This window comes from Nylanderia fulva, unplaced genomic scaffold (assembly GCF_048542155.1).
Source record: "Nylanderia fulva isolate GAGA-0341 unplaced genomic scaffold, ASM4854215v1 Scaffold3, whole genome shotgun sequence".
NCBI lineage: Eukaryota > Metazoa > Arthropoda > Insecta > Hymenoptera > Formicidae > Nylanderia > Nylanderia fulva.
The window spans coordinates 4,856,812-4,878,603 of NW_028190368.1; the positions used below are offsets into that span (position 1 = coordinate 4,856,812).

General features: G+C 29.7%; 2 protein-coding genes across 2 annotated transcripts; both read right to left on the minus strand.

Moving 5' to 3' along the window:
• Positions 1-324: 324 nt before the first annotated feature.
• On the minus strand, positions 325-3,310 carry LOC114933458 (zinc carboxypeptidase-like). The gene is made up of 7 exons (XM_029306056.2): positions 3,229-3,310; positions 2,849-2,999; positions 1,785-2,300; positions 1,615-1,699; positions 1,229-1,431; positions 785-869; positions 325-661 (listed from the first exon to the last, which is right to left on the minus strand). Exons 2-7 carry the CDS (start codon positions 2,990-2,992, stop codon positions 459-461), a joined length of 1,236 nt encoding a protein of 411 aa, XP_029161889.2. The 5' UTR covers positions 2,993-2,999; positions 3,229-3,310; the 3' UTR covers positions 325-458.
• Positions 3,311-4,931: 1,621 nt separating this feature from the next.
• On the minus strand, positions 4,932-21,536 carry Pdk (pyruvate dehydrogenase kinase). The gene is given in 9 exon segments (XM_029306092.2): positions 4,932-7,009; positions 7,104-7,321; positions 7,780-8,007; positions 8,112-8,290; positions 8,586-8,736; positions 8,738-8,751; positions 8,828-9,012; positions 9,113-9,320; positions 21,188-21,536. Coding segments are annotated over 8 exon segments (1,257 nt in total). The 5' UTR covers positions 21,291-21,536; the 3' UTR covers positions 4,932-7,009; positions 7,104-7,132.
• Between the last annotated feature and the right edge of the window lie 256 nt (positions 21,537-21,792).

The window sequence follows — 21,792 nt, forward strand, 5'->3', positions numbered from 1 at the left end:
AGTATATAAACAATCTTCATCTATTGATGCACTCATATACACGCGCTTATCGCGAATGACTTGTAAATTATTTATCATGAGATCGACAGTTTTAATCACGTCATTTGTAATCAGAGAAATTGATTTAAATGAATAAATGACTGATGTAAAATGCTAAATAAATTAAATTGTTTAACTTTATAAAATGTATATATAAAGATAGTATTATAAGAGACATTTTTTTAAAGATAGCTAATCAAGTCACATTCAAATATCGATGATTACATATAAACACACATAATAATTTGTGATAAAAATGCAAGAAATTCGAAACATCATGCATAATTAAAAATTAAAATACCAAAATTTATTATCGTCAATTGATTACAAAGTAATATAATAAATCAGTAATTTACACAATAAAAATTTACATTATCGACAACACATAAAACATTATATTTACAATCAATTAAGTTAGTTTAAATTCTTTTAGGATGTCCACGTTTTTTGGCTTCTTTAAACATAGCTACGAGAGAATCCAAAGTCTCTTCTCCAGTCGGAATAATTTGTTTCGGAGGTAATAAGAAGCCATAACGACCCTGATCACGCAATTCATAGGTGTAGGAGAGACTTTTTTTATGAACGCCTTTTATGTAATCCACAGTACTTCCGGTGGCTACATCTAGAAATAATTTTATTTTAGCTATTTTAGAAATAGACAATTTATATAATTAATTAATACTTAAATTACAGCGAATGACTTAATTATATAAAAATTAAAATAAGTTGAAACTATTTTACTTACAGATCGTCTCGGCAATATTTCCTGTCACATACTCTGTTCCGTATCTCTGTTTGAGAGCTTCAATTGATTTGGAACCGATAGCATACTAAAATCATAAAATCATAAGAATCGTGTTATGAAACCAACGATTATCTTAAGGATAAGATACGATTATACTTGTCAGTGAATTTCTTTTTAAACAGACATATCGATTTTTTTCGCATTTATAAATTAGTTTGTTTGCACGTAAAAATTATTGTACAATATATATTAATTTATACTATCTCATAATGTAAAAATAATAAAAATAATAATATATATAGTAAAAATAATAAAGATATACATATAGTAAAAATGATGATAAAAATAAAAATAAAATAATATATAATTATTTCATTAACTAAGAAATATTATATCCACAGTTTTCTCTAAACTACAATATTTTACGATATTAAAGTTGCTCACCAATTCGTCGTAATTCTCAAGATGATCTGTTGTGTGGCCATAAGGAAACATTAATAGCTGCGAGTAGCTATGCAACGAGATGTACGCGTAAAATTTATCGTCTATAGATTTCAGATATTCAGACATGCTTTTCGTTTCTATATCGGAGAATGGCGCACTTCCGGCATGGGTTTCGGAACATGGATTGCTGCTGGCACCTCCAGCTATTAAATGTCAAATTACAATGTCATTAACGAACATAAAATCAATCTTAATCTCATGAGTTCTTCAAAGATTTGTAAAGTTCTTCCAAATTATTTAACAATCTCTAAACTCTTGAAACAACGATAATATTTGATTCTTAATTCTTCTATGATTTCTTATTTAAAGAATACATTAATACTTACTATTCCATCTGTAGTCCCAATTTCTATTGGGATCGCTGCCATAACAAATACCATAAGGCTTACGCGTTTTCCTCCACAATCGGTTCTGCAAACGATTGATCAAATTTTGTAGGTAATATTTCAATTAAAAAGAAAAAAATCTCATAGCAATATCACAAAAAATGACTTACCGTGGTGTGTGTGTACACATATCCATCGGGATTGAACGATGGGAAGATGTACCAATCGTGACTCTCGGCCAGAGCTCTGACGTCCGAATCATTGCTGGCCAACAATTGATGCAGTATGTACATGGTAGTTGCCGGAGTAATCCATTCCCTGGCATGAATACCACCTTCGATGAAGATTCCGGGATTATTTTTCTTGAAGGAAACCTTGACGCCTTTGATTTCACGTCCCTCATATGTCTTGCCGCCTACAATGGTCTGCACTTTGTTCGCATACTGCGCAGTCAAGTCGTCCAGATTCTTATAAATTTCATCAAGAGTATGATAGCTGGTGAAATCGAACGATTTCGATCGAGTCAGAGGAGTCGTTTCGTCTATCAGCGTCTGAATGTCCTCGATATGGACCTGATAGGGTATTCCCAGTTGACCCATTATTTCGTAAAATTCGGGCAATTTGTGTGGTGCTACCATGAGATCTACATTTTTGCCCACAAAACTTGGTGCCTCCCAGAAAGAGAACTATAAACAACATTTAATTTCGCATACTTAGTACTAAAATTTAATTTTGCGATGCTATTAAATATTATTTGATTTGTTATGAATCTTATTTTTGAATTTTTTATAGTTTATAAATTTGCGAAATTAATTTTGTAAATTTTGGATTAAATTGCATAAAATAATAACTATTTAGAAAGAAGCTCGTACAAATTAAAAAGAAATAACAATAATACTGTTAGGCTTTTTTTATAAACAAGTAAATAAACAATGTTATAAAAATTAATTAAATTAATTTATTTGTAATTATTAACGTGAGACTAATAATTACAAATAAATTAATTTAATTAATTTTTATAACATTGTTTATTTGCTCGTTTATAAAAAAAAGCCTAACAGTATTATTGTTATTTATTTTGAATCGCACAAATTTTATGACATTGATTTTGAATCAATGTAAACTGATAAAAATATTTTTGTTCAAGAAGAAATAGAATTCTGTACGCATACATTACTTGATCTGTACATCTGTGAATTTAAATATTTGTGTAATGGAAAAGATATTTACTTACTCCATCAGAAACTTCAAACTCGTGCAGAATTTCGACCTGCGACTTTGTAGTTGGGATAAGCCTGAAGACTTTGTAATTATTAAATCTGGCCTTCTCGGCGATCGCCAGACCCAGAATCGTGCACAACACTATTATCTTCCACATAATGATTCTGTAGAAACACATAGGTTCTTTTATTTTAATTTACAAAAAAATAAAGTTCTTATTAATTATTAATTTATAATAGTCACAATTGTCGTAAATTCTTGTATTAATTATAACATAACATGCAGTTTTTAAAAAAGAAAGCTTAATTATCAACATCTATTGTCATCAGTGAGTTATTTAATTTTTATGATTCAATTCAGGAATCTATTTTTTTTCTTTCGAAAAGATCTTACCCTTGTCAAGACAGGAGTACTTGTGATCATCGCTACTGTTTTGTTCATTGTATTTAAACACTGAATGCACACGGCACCAAACAATCAAGACACCAAGACATTATTTAAAAAAAAAAGTCATGTCGATCAATCAAACAAAAGTCACGCTTACATTGAGTGGGTTTTACCACTCATCTATCGGATTAGCTTCAAAAGAATCGTGCGTTATCGGACTGATTCTGTATGGCGCACTCGACAGGTATCGAGATTTCACAATCATTCATCATCTTAAGCTTTATTGGACGTTTAAACACGTAAGCATAAAATTTATTTTAATTTAGATTTTGATTATTTTTGTATATTTTATAAATTTAAAAAAACGTTAGTTTTTTGTCTCGCTTTCAAAATATATTATTTTAATATCGCGAAAAATATTAATTCAAATAGAATTCAAAAAGAACAATTGATCTAAAATAATTCAAATTACTACGTTAGTGAGTATAAAAATAATTACATAAATTTAAAAAACTATAGTATATTTAATTTGCTTTAAATTTTTAACGCTGATTTAATCGTACTCGGTATAAAATAGATATTTGCAATATATGTGAATAAGATAAATGCAATAAAATCAATCATTACTAAATCTTCTTTAAACTTTGTACTGCTATGTTTGTGCGAATTATTATGTATAAAATATTAAATAAAAATTTTTTTTATAAATAGTTTTTCCATCTTTTTCGAGAAATAATGTTTGTTCTTTTTTATTTAATAAGTAAAACATCGATGATTGATGCATATCTCTTATTTTCTAGAACATAAAATTTTATCATTTTGTTAAAAGCACAAAAATTATATTTTAGGATTTTGCGCAATTATCATATGTATATTTATATATTTTTATCAAATGCACTGTCAAATCTTATCGTAAATGCTTCATTGATTAATTATATTGCGTGATTGATATAGCGTCCTATTTAATCGCACTCATTCGATGACAGCTAATCTGTGCAAATAATTAAAAATGATAAAATTGTCTCGCGTCATCTAATTATATAGATTAAGATCAAAACGAAATTTCTTATATCTGCAGAGATATATCGCAAGAATATCATATATCTTGTCCGATACAAGCGATGCATCAATTGCAAAATATTCAATATCTTTTTCTGATTTCCTGTGTTTCTCTTTGTAAATAAATACTTGTATATTTCTTATAAACAATTTATGTTACACAATTTTTGATATTTTAATTGATTTGATCTATGATCAATTTTACGCAATTATTTACGGAAAATAAATAACGTGCTAAATTTTTTTACACAATTAAGCTCGTAAATTTATATAACAGAAAATATAACTTTGTACTATACTTACTCAAGTGACAATATTTCACCTGTTTTGTCTTCAAAAATGTTTGAAAGTGCACTCCGACGATTCGCTTTTCGACTTTTATACATATACGCGCCGTTTTTCCAAGATCGTAAAGTACGTGAGATACATGCAAAGTAACGGAATATGGGCGTTAATTTGCATGTGCAAAATAAATTATTTAGGAACAGCCAGCACACATCGTAGGATGTTCCACATTCATTGTTTAACATGCGGGTCCTTATCAGACGCATTCTGCGGATACTGTGCGTACTTAAAGATTAGCGAAAATTAAACCGCTGGGATAAGATTAAATTGACCTATTTTTGCTGGTTTAAAATAATGTGTATGCATTTACGTTTGTCACGAGATATTTATTAACAATGCTTTACAAGGTCTTATTCGTGCTGCGCGCACGAATTTAATAAGTCCGTATAGTTAACTAAAAATTTACATATTTATTTATTTACGTAACATAACATATATGTGTATATATACATGTATGTATATACATATATATGTATATGTACACACATTTCTTTAGAATTATTCAGAAAAAACGGCTTCTATACAAATTGTCGACATTATATGGTCTCACGAAATGTACACATTATGCGCGTAATAGGTACGGCATACTTGACACACTAGTTTAATTAGGAACGAGTTTAATCTACGTCTTCAAAATTACGTCCGAAAAATTGCAGCATCGTAGAAAACGTACACAGCATTCGCAATTCTGATTCATTTCGCTCTTACAATATTTTTCTCTCAGCATAGCCATAATATAAATGTACAAATTATTCGTTTTAAAGTATCTGTATAACCAAGTGAAAAACTTCTGAAAAAAATGAAATAATTAAGAAATTTTAGAAAACATTTTATATCAAGATATTTTTGAATTATATAGCTTTTATTATATATATTATAAATTATTAATATTTTTGTAAAACAATTAAAAAGTTACCATTCTTCCGAAGAAATAAAATAAAAATATAACAGACATTATGTTATTAGAAATCGAGTATAGTTTTTTTATTACATTAAAATATGTTTCTGTGAAAAAATACAATATTATTAGAAATAATTAAAAAACAAATATATAAATATACATATATATACAGATACTTTAAAACGTAAAATTTATACCAAAAGTTATCTTCATAAAGAAACACCTCTAATCCATTTAAAATCAATTTGTTTATATAAAATGTAATTAAAAATTACATATTGTACCCATTGGCTGATTAACCGTGAATTTTTATATAGCATCAAATATTTTTCAGGAGATAGAATATTTTTTTAATTTACTTACAATTCTTATTGTAACCATTCGAAATAATCGTATACAGCAGTAAAAGTATAATTTTCTACATACACGACACGCATCTTGTGCATGCGTACACTAATATGTATATATAATTGTTACCAGCTAAATCAAAACTTCAGATTACATCATCACAGTCTGCAGTTTGTTAATTCTCAAACGATCAAAATCAAGAATAAATATCTACCTTTCCTAGATCACGTTCTAAATATGTTCGATATATATTAATCATTTTATCAAATAAATTAATCATTTTTCTTAGAAAATTATTTAATAACATAAAAATAAAATAAAAACAAAATAGAGATAAAAATAAAAAAATAAAATCAGAAAGAAAGATAAAATTTAATTCAGCTTTCTTTTATATATACTGTATTAATATATTAATATATTAGCTTTCTTTTATATATACTATATTAATATATTAATATAGATTTTTAAAGTTTATTTTCAAAAAAACAAAAAAATTTCATTTATGTTTATTATATTATTAATGTATGTCGAATAACTTTTACGAATAGATTCAGAATACGTAATCTAGGATAAATTATCGAAGAATTGCAAGTTATACGCTGTTTATTAATATAACAAAAATAGTTCCTCACAAATTGAAATGCTTTCTGATGTTATCTGTAGTACTAACTAGATAATCAAACACACTTTATTATATGAAACTTAATATTACAACCAATCACGATCCAATCATCTAGACGCAATACTTCATTGTAAAAAATCATTCATTCCTTCAAAAATTGTCAAAAGATTTTTTTTCCTTTTATTCGGTTTGAATCAACCCTGTGAAAATCTCGCTAAAAATGCGTAGTAAATAATCTACGCTTATGTGAGAAAAGGTGTTGAAAAAAAACCAATTGTCAAATCTGTGTGTAATCAAATTTCTTTGATATGTAATGCAACTGCGGCACAAGGAAGATTATCAATATTAATTTTCTGGCCAATGTAGTATTTCATCTGTCTAATAACTATAGTTGTTTCTCATATTTGAAAAAGAATAGTTCTTCACAGATTCGTCCTAACTTCAAATGCAGATCTAGCTTTCCCATTAAAACATTCTTTGCGACTTGCAATCAAAAAATCTTTCTGAGCTCCCTAAAGAAAATAAAAACAGTTAAATTAAGCTTATTCAAAAATAAACAGAAAAATTGCGAGCATATATCGCTGCATTGCGAATTATTATATTTACCCAATTGTTTCCTGATCAATAGCATTCTGCTATAAATGACTGATTTCCATCCCATGGGGGAGTCTGTGACCCTGAGTATGACTCATACTAAGTTGCCTCGTCGCCATCCCACCACCGCATTGGCTGCTCCAATCCGCAATAGGTATCGGCATGCGGTAAAACTTGGACGAAGTCTTGTTAAATATTGGCAACAACTCGTTTGCCTCTGTGGATAATGCCTAAAGACAAAAATTTCCGTGTTTCATGCATTGCTCATAAATAAAATATATATACAGAGTGCCTGACATAAGGTGTCACACCGAAAAGACACTTTTTCCTCAGCAAAAATATTGAGGCATCAATAATTTTCGAGTTGTAAGCGATTGAAAATAAAGAGTTTCTCGCAATCTAAGCCTTGTGAAAATAAAAAATTAACAAAACCGCATTCTCCAATTTTTAATAGAGTTATTACTTTAATAAAATTGTAATTTAAGGTTTAATTATAAAGATATATGATGGCAAAAATTGGGAACATGCAAAAAATGATGGCTTCCCTCGACATTTTTGCTGAGGAAAAATCCAAATAACGAGATCTACTTGTATATTTTCGATATAACACTTTATGTCAAACACCCTGTATAACATCATAAAGCTGCCGTTGAATGATGTATTTGTCACGAGAATTTTCAAGCATTACCTTCAAATAGATAATAGCGTCTGTTCCGTAACCCTCACAACTAAGCAGCACGATATCACCGTGCAGATACCTGGCGTAGAGCCGAGATAATGGCAAACCGTAACCGTATCCCGCAAGTGGTACCGTGTGAGCATCATCCGATTTACTCGGCTGCGGAGCGGTGCTGTACATATACTTAAATAAATGGTCCGTTTGTGAACGAGGAATGCCGCCACCCCTGTCGGATATCTGAAGCAAACAGATATAAGATAGAAATTAATAATGATTTCTTGCAGTCTAATGCATCACATGCATTATCTGGAGTTATTAAAACGAAACCGTATTCATCGTACCTTGATACAAATATCCTCTTTACCACGCACCAACAGAACTTCGAGTGGCGGATAATTGTTGGAGTCCGATCCAATATGCTCCATAACGGCTCGCATGCTGTTCTTGAAGAGCTCGAATAACATATGATACATGTGACTCGGCACATAAATGATTCTAATTTCACTATTATGTTCAAGCTCTGGAAAAACAAAACGCACAAAACAATTACATAACCAGAACCTTGGTTGCTATTATTTTTTTACAACTTTTAATCGTATAGTAAAAATATCAGAATTGTGCGTACTGATCAAATTCATTCGTCCTCTTTTTTATACATGTATAAAGATAATAGAAATAACATTGGATGAATTATATATAAATATATATATATATATAATGATCTATAATATATACCTCTATAGAAAAATCTCTGGGACAAATTACGTGTCCCAAATTATTTTATTAACGCTAATACAACCAATGTTCAAACTTGCCATTATGTTGCTTGACTATCAATTCCGGACTAGCCAGATAATATCGATCGCACAAAAAGCGTGCGTTTTCGTAAGCGTCCTTAATGACGCCGATCACGTCACAGGACGGATCTATACATCCTACATGTCTACTGTGCCCGTTCAACTGTCCCACCAAAAAGGAGCGCTAAAAAGCAAAGGAAAAAAAACATTAACAAAATATTCGACTTATATTTAAATTTTAAAACATTTTCGATACATACTGTGCTGATTGATCAGCATACGAATGGAAATGCGGGACATTAAAAATCTGTCTAGGAAATACTGTATGCTGTTTTCAGTCTGAACGTCCACGTCATAGGACTCCTTCAGTTCCAAAACGCCTTGCGCCATCGTTTGAACAACGTCGGTGTGTCTGTTCCGGATCTTTATCAAAGCCTGGCAGAATCTATAAAAAGATTCGCGTGTCGAGGAATTCGTATAAATCGATCGATCTTCTCAAATACATCGCAATTCGTCCAAGTAGAGTGCTTAATCCACACACTCACTTGTCTAAAGTGGTATCGTTGACATCAGACTTCTCGAAGTGTATTATTTCCTCGAAAGAAGTGACATATAAGTTATTCACAATACCCACACTAGGCATCCTCAGCAGATTGTCCGGCAGCAAGTGTATCTCTTTCATAATATTAGCAAGCCGCACCGGCAATTCTTTTCGCAGGAATATGAAAGACTTCCTTTCGCAGGCACTTAGACCTGAAAAATACACACCATGTAATTATAATCAAGTTTTAATTTTATTTATATAATAAAAAAGTGTAATTAAGTTTTATGAAATCAGTTATTAATGAATATAAAAAACTTTAAGAGGCAATTTCCTCATTTCCAAAATTTAACATGAAAATAAATTCTAAGCATCATATAATTCACACAAGACAAGAGCGTGTGAGAAATAAAACTTTAGCTATCACACATTTGATTCCTATAAAAATCTCTTATCTTCTTATCTTTCTTTCGACTGTTCTGTCTTTGTTGATTGATAGACTTTTTGCATAACTTGTTAACGTTAAACAGTCATCAAAACAGATGACAGTTATACATGCGGTACTCATCAAAACAGCTTTTGTTCTATATCATATTTTCTTCGTCTGCCAGACGTAAAATACATATTTATTGCGAGAATTGGAAATGTCTTCCAGAAAGGAAAAAATGATAACTCACTGTCGCGTTATCTCTACAACGTAAGATCAGTGGGGAAGTAAACCACAAATTTATGAGAATTTTATATTTTTACAAACGGCCAACCGTTAATCGCGTAAACGACTGACATGTATCCTTCAAAAAGATATATATTTGAATAACTTATTTGCAAGAAAGCAAAAAGTCTAAACACAATGTATTTTTGACATAAATGCGAATTCTCAAAAAATGTATTAATGACAATGTCAACTTTTATGGAGCGAATAATATATCAGAGAGAGACATCAGAGATATTTCTAAATTGATAAATATCTTTACTTCAAATATAATATTTGTATATGCTAAGTTGTATTGGTTTATATAATTGAGAGAGAAAAAGTAAGAGACAAAATTTATGAATATTTGCATTTTATGATTTGAATTCGAACAAACGGAAGTGTTCACCTTATTTACCAATTAATTGATAAGAAATCGTTTATCATGAGATAAGAAATTAACAGTATATACCGTTGTTTATCACTGAATTTATGACAGGTTAACCCATTATTTGCAATGTTGTTAGTGAAAAATAATTTACGAAAAATTATAGTTTAACTTTTTATAGTTACGATATATGTAGAAATATTCCAACACAAAGAAGCTTAAAAATTTAATATCTTATAATCGATATTTAAAATGTATTATATTTAATACATTATTAAAAATTTTATTTATTTTAATATCTTGCGCGAAAAAAATTACACATTATGTTACAGAAGATTTCATACAAAATTAAGTTCATTTAAAAATTATTACGTATTATTTCATCATCTGAGATACCAAAAATTCGATACAAACTTCCTTTACTATAAACAACTTTCAACAGCCATGACATACTTATAACAATGCGCTGCTATTGACAAATATAAACCATGCCGCATTCGCATATATGTTTAGTCGCGCTTTACAAATTAGAAAAATTAGCAAATCTCTTTGTTAAAAACAAAACATTTTTATTTTATATTTAAAATTAAAAATTTATTTCTAACTCTTAAGATTTAATTTTCCTTATTAAAAATGGATGTATCTGTATATGCATTTTCAGATTTCGTCAAATACTTATCTTTTGAACAAAAAACGAGAAATTTGTAAAATACAAACTTGTTGGTTAAAATGACTGTAATATAAATGTTTATCGATCATCTGTAAAATATTTGGTATCAGCATGCTCGAGTAAATGTCGATAAATCGATCGTAACATCCCTTATCTTTCTCGTGTCAAAGTGAAAATTCAATTATTTATATAGACATGCTTCTCTCTCTAAGACATGTTCCCGGGTGTATACAGAGCGTGCTCTGAAAATAAACCTCGACCTCGTGAGCACGCAATGCGAGAAGATTGTTACTTGGAATCTGAAAAATTACAACTTGGCACCCCGACGTTTGAACATTGTAACACCGACATTGTAAGCATCAGAAAATACGTGACAAAACATAAGTGGACTTTATACTCATTAATAAAACATCTGTATTGATAGGTCGTAATATAGAATTTTAAATTAGTTTATAGCTCAATGCTATTAAAGCAATATAATTATAGTTGATAATCAATTCTAAGAAAGCAATATGTAGGAGAAAAAATTGTGATATGTAAAAGATATCACACATTTATATTATTTATTTTCTATACATAAATGAAATCGATCCGCCTTCAGCAACTATTTCATTTTCATTATTCATCAACTGAAAAACCTTTAATAAGTATATTAATATATTGAACGACTACTTTATCACGCGGCAATATATACAACGTAAAAGTTGAGAACATCAATAAGAGTCAATGATAATAACTGTGCGGTTCTGCGCAATTTTAATCAACCTTAATAAAGCCAGAGATTACGTCACTCTCCATCAATGGCGGATTTGCTTGTCGGTAAGACTGCATTTCCATCGTATATAATTGTATTAAATTTACACGTGCACGGAACAGTTCTGTTAACATATTTTGCAAAAATCTAATTTCAAATAAATAAGATATTTTACAAAACAATGAATATTTCACACCATCGTTGTACACGTTTGAAAAATTCAATCTTTGCGACATATTTCACATTGTGGAATCAATTGGAAACACTCGTGGGCGTCAACCGGGATTACATCGGATCTTGATGAATTTTCCAAAGTGTATTTGCAGCAATCGCGATTCGATTTGGAAGACCAACCAACTGAGAAATTGCCGCGAAATTAAACGCTCTTATCTGCCAAACGCAGGTCGAATGGACTATCGTTGCAGCTCCGTACTTTTATCTAAAATTCCATTTAACAATGCGAAAGTGAATAAGCGAGAATCCCGCAGCATCTGCTCACTATTCATCACAGATGCTGGCTTTGGTATTAGCATCGATAGATCAATCTTCCAATATCGCGCAGCTATTGCAATTACGTGATAGCTCAAATTTAATATTAATGCGATGTACATTTTAAAGCTGATTATAAATTATGATTGACATATCGTACGATATGTTAGCTAAACTCTTTTTATCTAATTACACATAAATACAAGCATTTTTCAAAATATTAGTTTTATAAATCTTAATGTGATTTTTTTGTCGCTTTATATCCGAATAATTTTATTATGCTCGATTCGCTGTTGTTTTAAATAGGTAAAATGTAATCTATTGATTCTTTGCATAAAAATGCACGGATCTTCGTTAAAAAAATAAGTAATGTGTTCAACTTGAAGAATTATTGAGTTAGAAAGAATTTAACGGACATACGCAGACACACTGAAAGTAGCACGCAGGGGCAATACCCTTATAAATTAGCATATTGAAACACGGCTAAACGCTTATCTCGTGCGAATAAACACATTTAGCTCCGCAGATACTGCTTTGTTCGAAAATATTGTTTCGAAAGTACCAACGATGATAACGACATTCTTTTTCAATTGACAAATAGAATAATTCACTTACAAAGAACGAGCTAAATCTCTCATGGTTCTTTATTCTGAGTCATCACGATTGAAATTAATACTCAACATAATATAGCAGATAAAAATATTGTTTTTGTTCGAATGAAAGTAATCATTATAAGCACTATATATACATATTGCTATCACACATCATTTGTTATTCGAAGATGATTTGAGAGCTCAAGAACGTATATAGATAGATTAAAATAAACGAGAGAGAAAGAGAAGAGCTCAAACGTTATTTCTTAACACTTACTACTTTCTACTTTTGATAGAAATAATGCGAATATGTTTTCTTATTTACAGAGATTGTTTATTTTTTAATGATTTAATTAAATCATTCACGTTAAGATCAATAAATATTCAAATAAATAAAGACTACAAAGAATAAAATTAAAGAAATCGCCGATTTTATGTGGAAAAAACTTGGAATTCTATATCTCAATCGTTCTTTCACGTGTCAATGACAACACGTTAAGATAGTGTTAAGAAAAAAAAACCGTCATCCAAGAATCTATCCGAGATAATACGGGCTGACGTCAAATGAAATCAATTGTTTACCGGATGTGTGACGGCAAATTTAAAGATGACCGAGCTTTCTGGACTTTGAATTTTGTTCTTGATACTCATACCTATAATCAGCCATACTCATTTTGCCAAATCTATAAATTAACTTCTTTTACTGTTCGATGACGCAGACTCTATGATTTGCAGGAAATACGTATATGAGACTTATTCGTTTTTAATTGCGCGTCCTACAGTATGCTTCTTTCTTTCTTCCGAGACGTAAATATACTTTATTATATTCTGTTTTAAACACAGAAAAGGCACAATTAAAATATAGATCTAAAATTTATTAATTTCAAGTTTTTAAAAAATAAAAATTTACATTATTTCTCTTGAAATAAAGTTAATTTTCAGATCTTAGTTTCAATAAAAATATATTCTATAGAAATTTCATCTATATAAAAAGAATAGTCAATATTATGTTGAAAAATTATTTACGTGAAGAAAAAATTAATTTATATTCTGAATAAATTATACTCGCTTATTAACAGTAAATGTGCATAACAAATTACTTAGTCTAGGATAATCTACATATGTACGATACTTATCAAGATCATATTTGCACAATAATTTTTTTACTCTAACAGATAGCGATAAGAGTTGATTCGTTTCATTTTCGCATCGTTGTATTAATATTCAAACACATAGTAAGGTACATAAAATTCAAACTTGTCGTGTGTGTGTTTTTATTATTTTTTAAAATAATAAATGCTTTTATTATTCCTTTTCCAGAGACTGCATATTTAATGCAACATGTATTTATGATATTTGCACTATAAGTAATATTAAAATGCATTATAATCAAAATCTAATAATTTATTATTTATTACAATATATTTATATATATGTATATTTATTAAAATTTTTAGGGTATTTTAATGCATAAACTTATGTAGCACAAAACGTTAGTAAAAGATTATAAAATATATAAATATTCCAACATAAGTCAAATAAAAATATTTCTAAGGTGTAAGCTTATGTAATATTCTTTTGACATCTATCTGTATATGATACTAGTGAGATTAGCAGCACAGATAAGTTTAATCATCTGTTTGTAAAAGAGATAATCTTGATATCATAATTTTTTGCTCTATGCGATTCAAAAGTTACTCTATGAAAAGATATTAATTGACATCCGCTGTCATATATACGAATACAACAAACAAGCGAGATTACAAAATAAAAATAGTTGTTTCTTTAAAAAACAAATATTTCAATGAAAAACTCATCAAACGCTTAACTGATTCTCTATCAATGATTTCCGACTGATAGTATATGAAACAATTACGAATAAGATTGCTCTCTGTAACATATACATATATATACAACATATACGTACAAGGAAATTGCATACTGTGTGAACAAGAATTATCTAACTTTTAAATTGGATAAATACAATAAAAGTCCAGATCTTGAAATCTATTTGATTGAGGCAATTACTTATGTATTATCTCTGACTTATTTTTTTTTTATTTTAATTGATTTATTTTTTGTATATGTAATTTCATATATTTTACTTTATTTTCAATTTTATTTCTATTTTTGAGAATTTATTTAAAAAAAATAATATTATGTGTGAAATAACTATATTTTTGCAATTTATTTTGTGCAGTCCTCATATTTTGTGTTTGCTGAAATACGAGATTAACGAAACATGTTGAAATAAAAAACTTGATTTCTAATGCTTTGACTACTCATTTGTAATTAAAATATACTGAAATATGCAGATAGAAATATGATTAAGTTATATTTATTAGTTTTTCATTAATAGATAAGAAAAATATCTCGAATAAATTTAAAATTTCGAAATATGCAGACAATAATTTATAAGTACTATCAAACGTCAAATGTCGCTAATAATGCACAAATTCGTGAAAAACACATAATCGCGAATGATTCTGCATGATAACAGATGGTGATGGCAACCTGTTAAGTTAGAACCATGTGTCATTAAACAAACCAATAAAATTAAATAACACATTGCAGATTATGTAATCAATGATGCAAGCAAGGAAGTGTAAATTCTGTATAATTGCATAATGCGCACAATAGACTTCTTGCTCGTGTCAAAGTCAGAGTTTATTAATTTCAAAAACATATCACATACTCAATTTGTGCAATACAATTTTATCCTTCCGCATTAAATACCAAAACAAAAGCAGCATATTAAAATGCACATATATTATACATATAATAGTAATTTATAATAGTCACAAATAAATTTTCGATTACTTCTCTCTTTACGTAGGGAGCGAAATTAAATTTAGCAACTATCTAATAGCAGAAAATATAAAATAAAATGGCATTTTTAGATCGACGAGCTATATCGTTCGTATGACGAAGCACTTTTTAGAGGTCATACATCGACGGATGAAGCGAAAGCAGAACAGGCTCCATGCGCGTTTCTACGAACTTAAGAAAACCGGACCAGCACCGGTGGATGAAGGGTTGCTCGGTAACAACCGAGGTGTACTTACAAAAACATGCTGCTCATCGACGCGAAGCAATTTCTCGCACATAGACAGCATATGGCCAAGGTATGTCAAACGCGTTCCGTGGAAATATAAAAATAAATCCGTAAGAGAACGTCACGTAAAGTCATGGAAAATGTAGCTTTATCTCTGACGTAAAATCATAATCGAACTTAAATAGATAATGGACACTGAGCAAGCCATAGATGATCTAATATAATTTGCACGTCATGAAACAGACTGTCATAAACTCGCACATAACACGTCAAAAGCGTAAAATGATAACAAAAAATGAATATGATAAGCGCTGCAATTTTGACTGGACGCATTGCAATAAAACATACATTAAAGTTAGTCAAGGCGACTATAAAACTCATCAACAACTGTTTCCTGCGCGTTAATCTCACTGATCTCTCGTTGCAAGAGGAAGATCCAATACACAATAAGTGTTTCTCAACCTCCGTTGCAACGTGAGATGCATTTTTGCTCAAGAATAAATCTTTAATTTATAAAAATATAAAAATAGCATACAAATATTTTTATGTCGTATAATTTTAATAAAATAGAAAGAAATTGATCATCTTTCGTATTAAATTAGGTTAAGAATAACAATAACTATTGTTATAAAAATAATCAAAAATAATGTATCATTTTTCCAAAATATTTCATAACAAAAAGGAATTGTTGTTTCAAAACTAAGTACTTCAAATATCAATTAACTTGTGTATATTTGTTGTTTATATGTATCCGTAAAAATAACCCGCTATATTTTCTTATAAAATATTCACGTACAGACTTCTTGTTTATTGATTTCGTAAACTTATATTATATAAATATTAAAATATTTAAGTATTAAAATGGCATTTATATATTCAAACATAGATAAGTATGCATTTAAATATAAAGCAATATTAAAAACTTTCTCCATTTATAATGCAAAGTACAATTCAGAAACTATATAGAACGTATTTTCTTTCGTGATTTGACTTTAAAAATTAGCATCTGATTTCAGATTAAATTCGTCGTCTTTGTTTTCTATTTTGACCTATTTACACGAGGCGAATGACACTGTCGAAATTTTCAGCGATCGTTTCGAGCAGCAAAAGTCCTCCTTCTTAATCTTATATAATTGTGAAAAGATAAAGACATATATATTTAAAAAAAAAAAGATATTTCAAAAAACGCAGACAAATAAGTCAATTTAAAAATACAGAATATAAAAAATATTGGGCACACACCTATATATAGTCACATATGAAGTATTCAATCATTAATAATTTAACATTTGGGTGCGCGCGTATAAAACAAAGTATTGTATATCTATTAATTTTAATCGATGTATACTCATTCAATAATCTTAATCATGTGTTTAATATATGTCAAGTATTTATAAATAAACATTAAATTTGTCTACTCATTAATCGAAAACGCAATAGTACGATAAAAAAATGATGATCGTACGAAACAACACGTGGTGATAACGTGTTGTGCGATGCAGAACGATCTCTAACCTTGTTACGTGACAAAAATGGTAAATGAGAGTTAATACGCTAATAAAATTAGACAAAATGCATAAGATGGAAATATATATAAATAAAGCAAAATATATATTAATATTTAAATATTAAAATGTTTGTAGTAGAATTAATATTAACAATTCACAGATATATAATATTAGTCTAATATCTGTAAAGTAAATCATAATCTTTACATAGGAATATTATTTACAAACAAATAAACATTTAATATTTGCAATCTAAATAAAATTATTAATGCACTCAAACAAGAGAATCTTTAATATTACGACTCGCAATTTTTCATTTATTTTTCTCGTTTAGAGTCATAAAAAATTATTTTTCTACTTCCCACACAACTCCCACAAAACTCAACAGGAATGTTGCGGAAACGTTTCAAAGTTTCAAAACAGTCTCTAAATCACGCTTAAACATCGTTAGAACATCTAATAAACATAACATATAGAAAATATAACATTTAAACCGTTTGTGCAACCTTTCATAAATTTGTGACATAATAGCGGGCATTTTCACGTATCTAAGATATTTTTGAGATTATTTTTATAAATTTTGCGAAGGTCTCTAAGAGATATTTATTGAGTTTCGTGTGGGTTGACTCAGATATTTCTACGTTTTTTGTATTTCTAGTCTTTTGTATATATATATCGCTCCTGTGAATGAAAATGTATCGATTTCACAGTACAAAGTTCGTAACACTGTGACGTATTTTTAGCGAAACTGACGTCAGGTTACGTGTGGGCGTAATTGCAAGAACGACACCATCTGCGGGGTACAAATTCCACCAGATCTATATCCGCTCCTGCTTTTCAAATTGTCCCACTTTGCCAAGTCGTAGGCAACACTCCAAGATATAGGATGATAACACGCTTACACAGTTGTTTTATTTATGCATTTAAATCTGTATTGGAAGCTCGAATATTGGTAGTGGCACCAAAACTATACAGTGGTTTCTTCAAATGTATTATACATATATGCGACCTTGACCTAGTGCGAAGCGAAGGACGGACATTCCTTGAACATGAATAATGTCTGCCTACATCCACGTCTTTCAACAAGATTAAGAGAATAATTCAAATAAATAATTTTTCTGCTCAACTCGTTATTTCGATAAAGGTTTGATTCACAATTTGTATCATTCGCGCGGAAATTAGATGGATTCTTTCGTATATGTTCCAAAAATAATTTTGATGCATTCTTCGAAGCGTGATATTTATCAGCATTCATGCTTGAAGAATAGCATGAAGGAAGTGATAAATGCGTATTTTACTGACAAGGTGAGGCAGGAAGTGGTTGCGATGCATTTACATAATTATAATTATTCGCCATTTGAGATTATTCAACGCAATAACAAAGTTGAAAATAAAATCATGTTCAAATTAAGTTATTAAAAAATATAATTTGCTCCGTCCAATTTTTACACGCATTTTATAGAACGTTTCTAATAAAAAATGCTTTAAATTAATTATCAAATAATTTGTATATATATTCTATAAGTTATATCAATAATTAATACTGTAATAATAAAAACTTTTGTAAAATATGTTATAAAGAAATCTAGTGAAACATTCTTCTTGAAGTGCAAAATTGTTTCCGTTGTTAGACACATTTGTGACGTTAAACCGTGAAGTCTATTAACATTTTTGAAACAAAAATGCTAGACAAAACACGTATTTGCATATTGTATATTAGAAATCGAAGGTGAATGACTTGGATTCTATCCCACATTTTTCCATAATTCTAAAACAATGTTTCTTTTCATATTCCTTATTTAATTTTAATATTAAATAATCATTCTTTAAATTACATTTTTTAATATTTTTACATTACTTTGAAAATTCCAAGAGTTGATTAAATCAATTTTTCTCTAGATTTTATTTGCTATTTTTATCTACTATTTTACTTTTAATTGAAATAATAATATTATTTTTAATCGTACGAAGAAAAGCAGAATCAAGTGACAAATATCGACCAATGTATATATTTATAAATGTACTGCTAACATGACAGGAAGAAACTCATTTGGATTGTTCATGTTTGCAACAGTTGCATCACACAAACGTATCTGTTATCACTCTTTATCGACAGAAGTATACATAACACATCAAGTAGAAGGAAGGCCGACTACGCTTGTCCAGAAATCGTAGCGAAAGTTGCCACGCGTTCTCTTTTTATTAATGAGTGAAAGAGAAAGAAAGAGTCAATTCCTCATCCGAGAGATCCGAGAAATGAGAACCAGTTTTTACACACACACGCGCGCCCATACATACAAAACATACATATATACATGCACAAACATTACGAATTTATCATTGAATCTGCACGTACGTCTTGCGTGTACATTACACCAGACTAGCATAATAACGTTGTTGTTATCGTAAATGCGTAAATACAGTAACGAATTATAGAGAGATATATAGGACACGCGCTTCAAGATATTCCTAAATGGGTTAATATAATATAAGGAATAAATATTTATAACTACAAAAATATATATGAATTTTAAGTATTTAATTAAATTAAACATAAATGCTAATCACAAATATGATTTATATATGTGTATATTAATAATATGTAATCTTTCAAAAAATCTCTAAAAAAATCTTTACGAATAGTATATATTTTTTTACATTGTCATTGTTACTTATTAATTTTTTTGAATTATTATTAATTATTAAAAGTAACATTTAATTGTAAGACTCATATATGTGTACGTGCGTATGTTATACTTATATATTTGTATATATAAATAATATTTAAACATAAAATTATATGTATTAAGTAGTTAATAATAAAATTAAAAGCTTTAATATTATATGCTATTTTTCTATTTTATATTTATAGATAATATCGGGCTAAGAATGCAATATTGCAAATTATTATATGTATTATATTGTATATTATTATATTATAAACATACGTAAGACATTTAACTAATATCTTAGTATCGATGTATCGTTATATTTTATATTTATGTTCTACTGTTTAACACATACACATATTCTTGTATTATATTTTATATTATGCAACCATATATGATATTCTTACATCACGTTAAGAAAGATATCATATTACGATTACTCTATTTTGTTTATTAAGTCTATAATAAAATTTATTAATGTGCAAAAAAATTATCTATTATATATACAGTGTATTAAAAAAAAAAATTTGTAATATTTTTTTAATTGTACCTAATAAATTCTTATAGTTTCGTTCCAAAAATACATATACATTAATATGATCTTTTTATCTATTTATGCTTTGTTGCAAAATTTTACATGTGGCAAACATATGTGTCAATTTTCAACAAAAACGTGCATCAGAAATAAAATTTTTTGGAGCAATCAATTTTTTTAACGTGAATCATCATAAAGTATTTGATAGCATCACGCACGAAACACTTTTATTTATTATATTATATCGACATAAACATTTTATCGTGCTCTAATAGAAATTATAAACATATACAAGAGAGAAACATACATATATATATGTATATTAAATTGATGAAACCATTTTATAAAATCTATATTATAGCACCATGATTTCTAACGAATAAAATCGGAGATATTTCATGAATAAATAATTACTTCCCAAAGTTATTTGACGTCAGTATACACTATATATACATATATGTATATATAGTATATATTGAGCACCGCTGTGGAATATGCGAACGTTTTCCGGCTGCCTCGTCGCGTCAACCGGAATTTAAACGCCTCTCTGTCAATCGTGTGTTTAATCCACGTAACAAGCGGACGGGGCACGGCGGAATAAATCGAGACGATGTAAAACGCCTAGACGCGTCGAGAGAGAAAGAGAGACAGAGCACCCCTGACAGCAGGGGCGAACGTGCTCGTCGAACGCGACGACGAGGTAGCACTAGCAGCTAGTGGAACTCACCGAAATCGATGAATTGTTTTATCGAGAGCGGCGAGGGATTGAATTGGGAGTAAAAGTCCAACATCTTGCCGATGTTGCTCAGACAAGTCCGTGTGAGCCTCATCTCGCGTCGCCTTGTTGTTACACATTAAACCCGCGGGTCGGAGATCCCGTGTAACGTCGTCCGCACGTCGTAGAGATATTCGCGGCCCGAAGAGAAGTGGTCACTCGCAGCGTCGCTCCCTGAACAATATAAAAGACTGTCGGCTCGCTATTGGCGCGTAATACGGCGTAGCGGTGGTCGGACACGAGGATAAAAAGATATCGCGTCGCGCACACGTCAACGAGTGCTGAGAACTCCGCGATGCGCGGTGCGGTATATGCGGGCCTTTGCGTCGAGCCGCGCATGCGCACTGCGGAGTTGTTCGGCGCGTGTGGCGGAGAGAACGCGCGCATGTACGGGGCTCGAGTGTCTTGAAGCGTCACTCGCTTTTCTCGAGTCTCGTATGTCAAAATCGACAGCCTAGGACATAATGACACTATATGGATAATCATATATTTTTCATCTTTCTATTTCCCTCTTTTCTCTCTCTTCCTCTCTCTCTCTGTTCCAAATTCAAAATTTC

What these genes read in the sequence shown, in the direction of transcription:
- LOC114933458 (XM_029306056.2), bottom strand. Translation starts at nt 2,992, where the DNA reads ATGTGGAAGATAATAGTGTTGTGCACGATTCTGGGTCTGGCGATCGCC. An exon ending in AGTTTGAAGTTTCTGATGGA is followed by an intron (nt 2,301 to 2,848) that starts GTAAGTAAATAT and finishes TGTTGTTTATAG; the next exon opens with TTCTCTTTCTGGGAGGCACC. An exon ending in TTGAGAATTACGACGAATTG is followed by an intron (nt 870 to 1,228) that starts GTGAGCAACTTT and finishes TTATGATTTTAG; the next exon opens with TATGCTATCGGTTCCAAATC.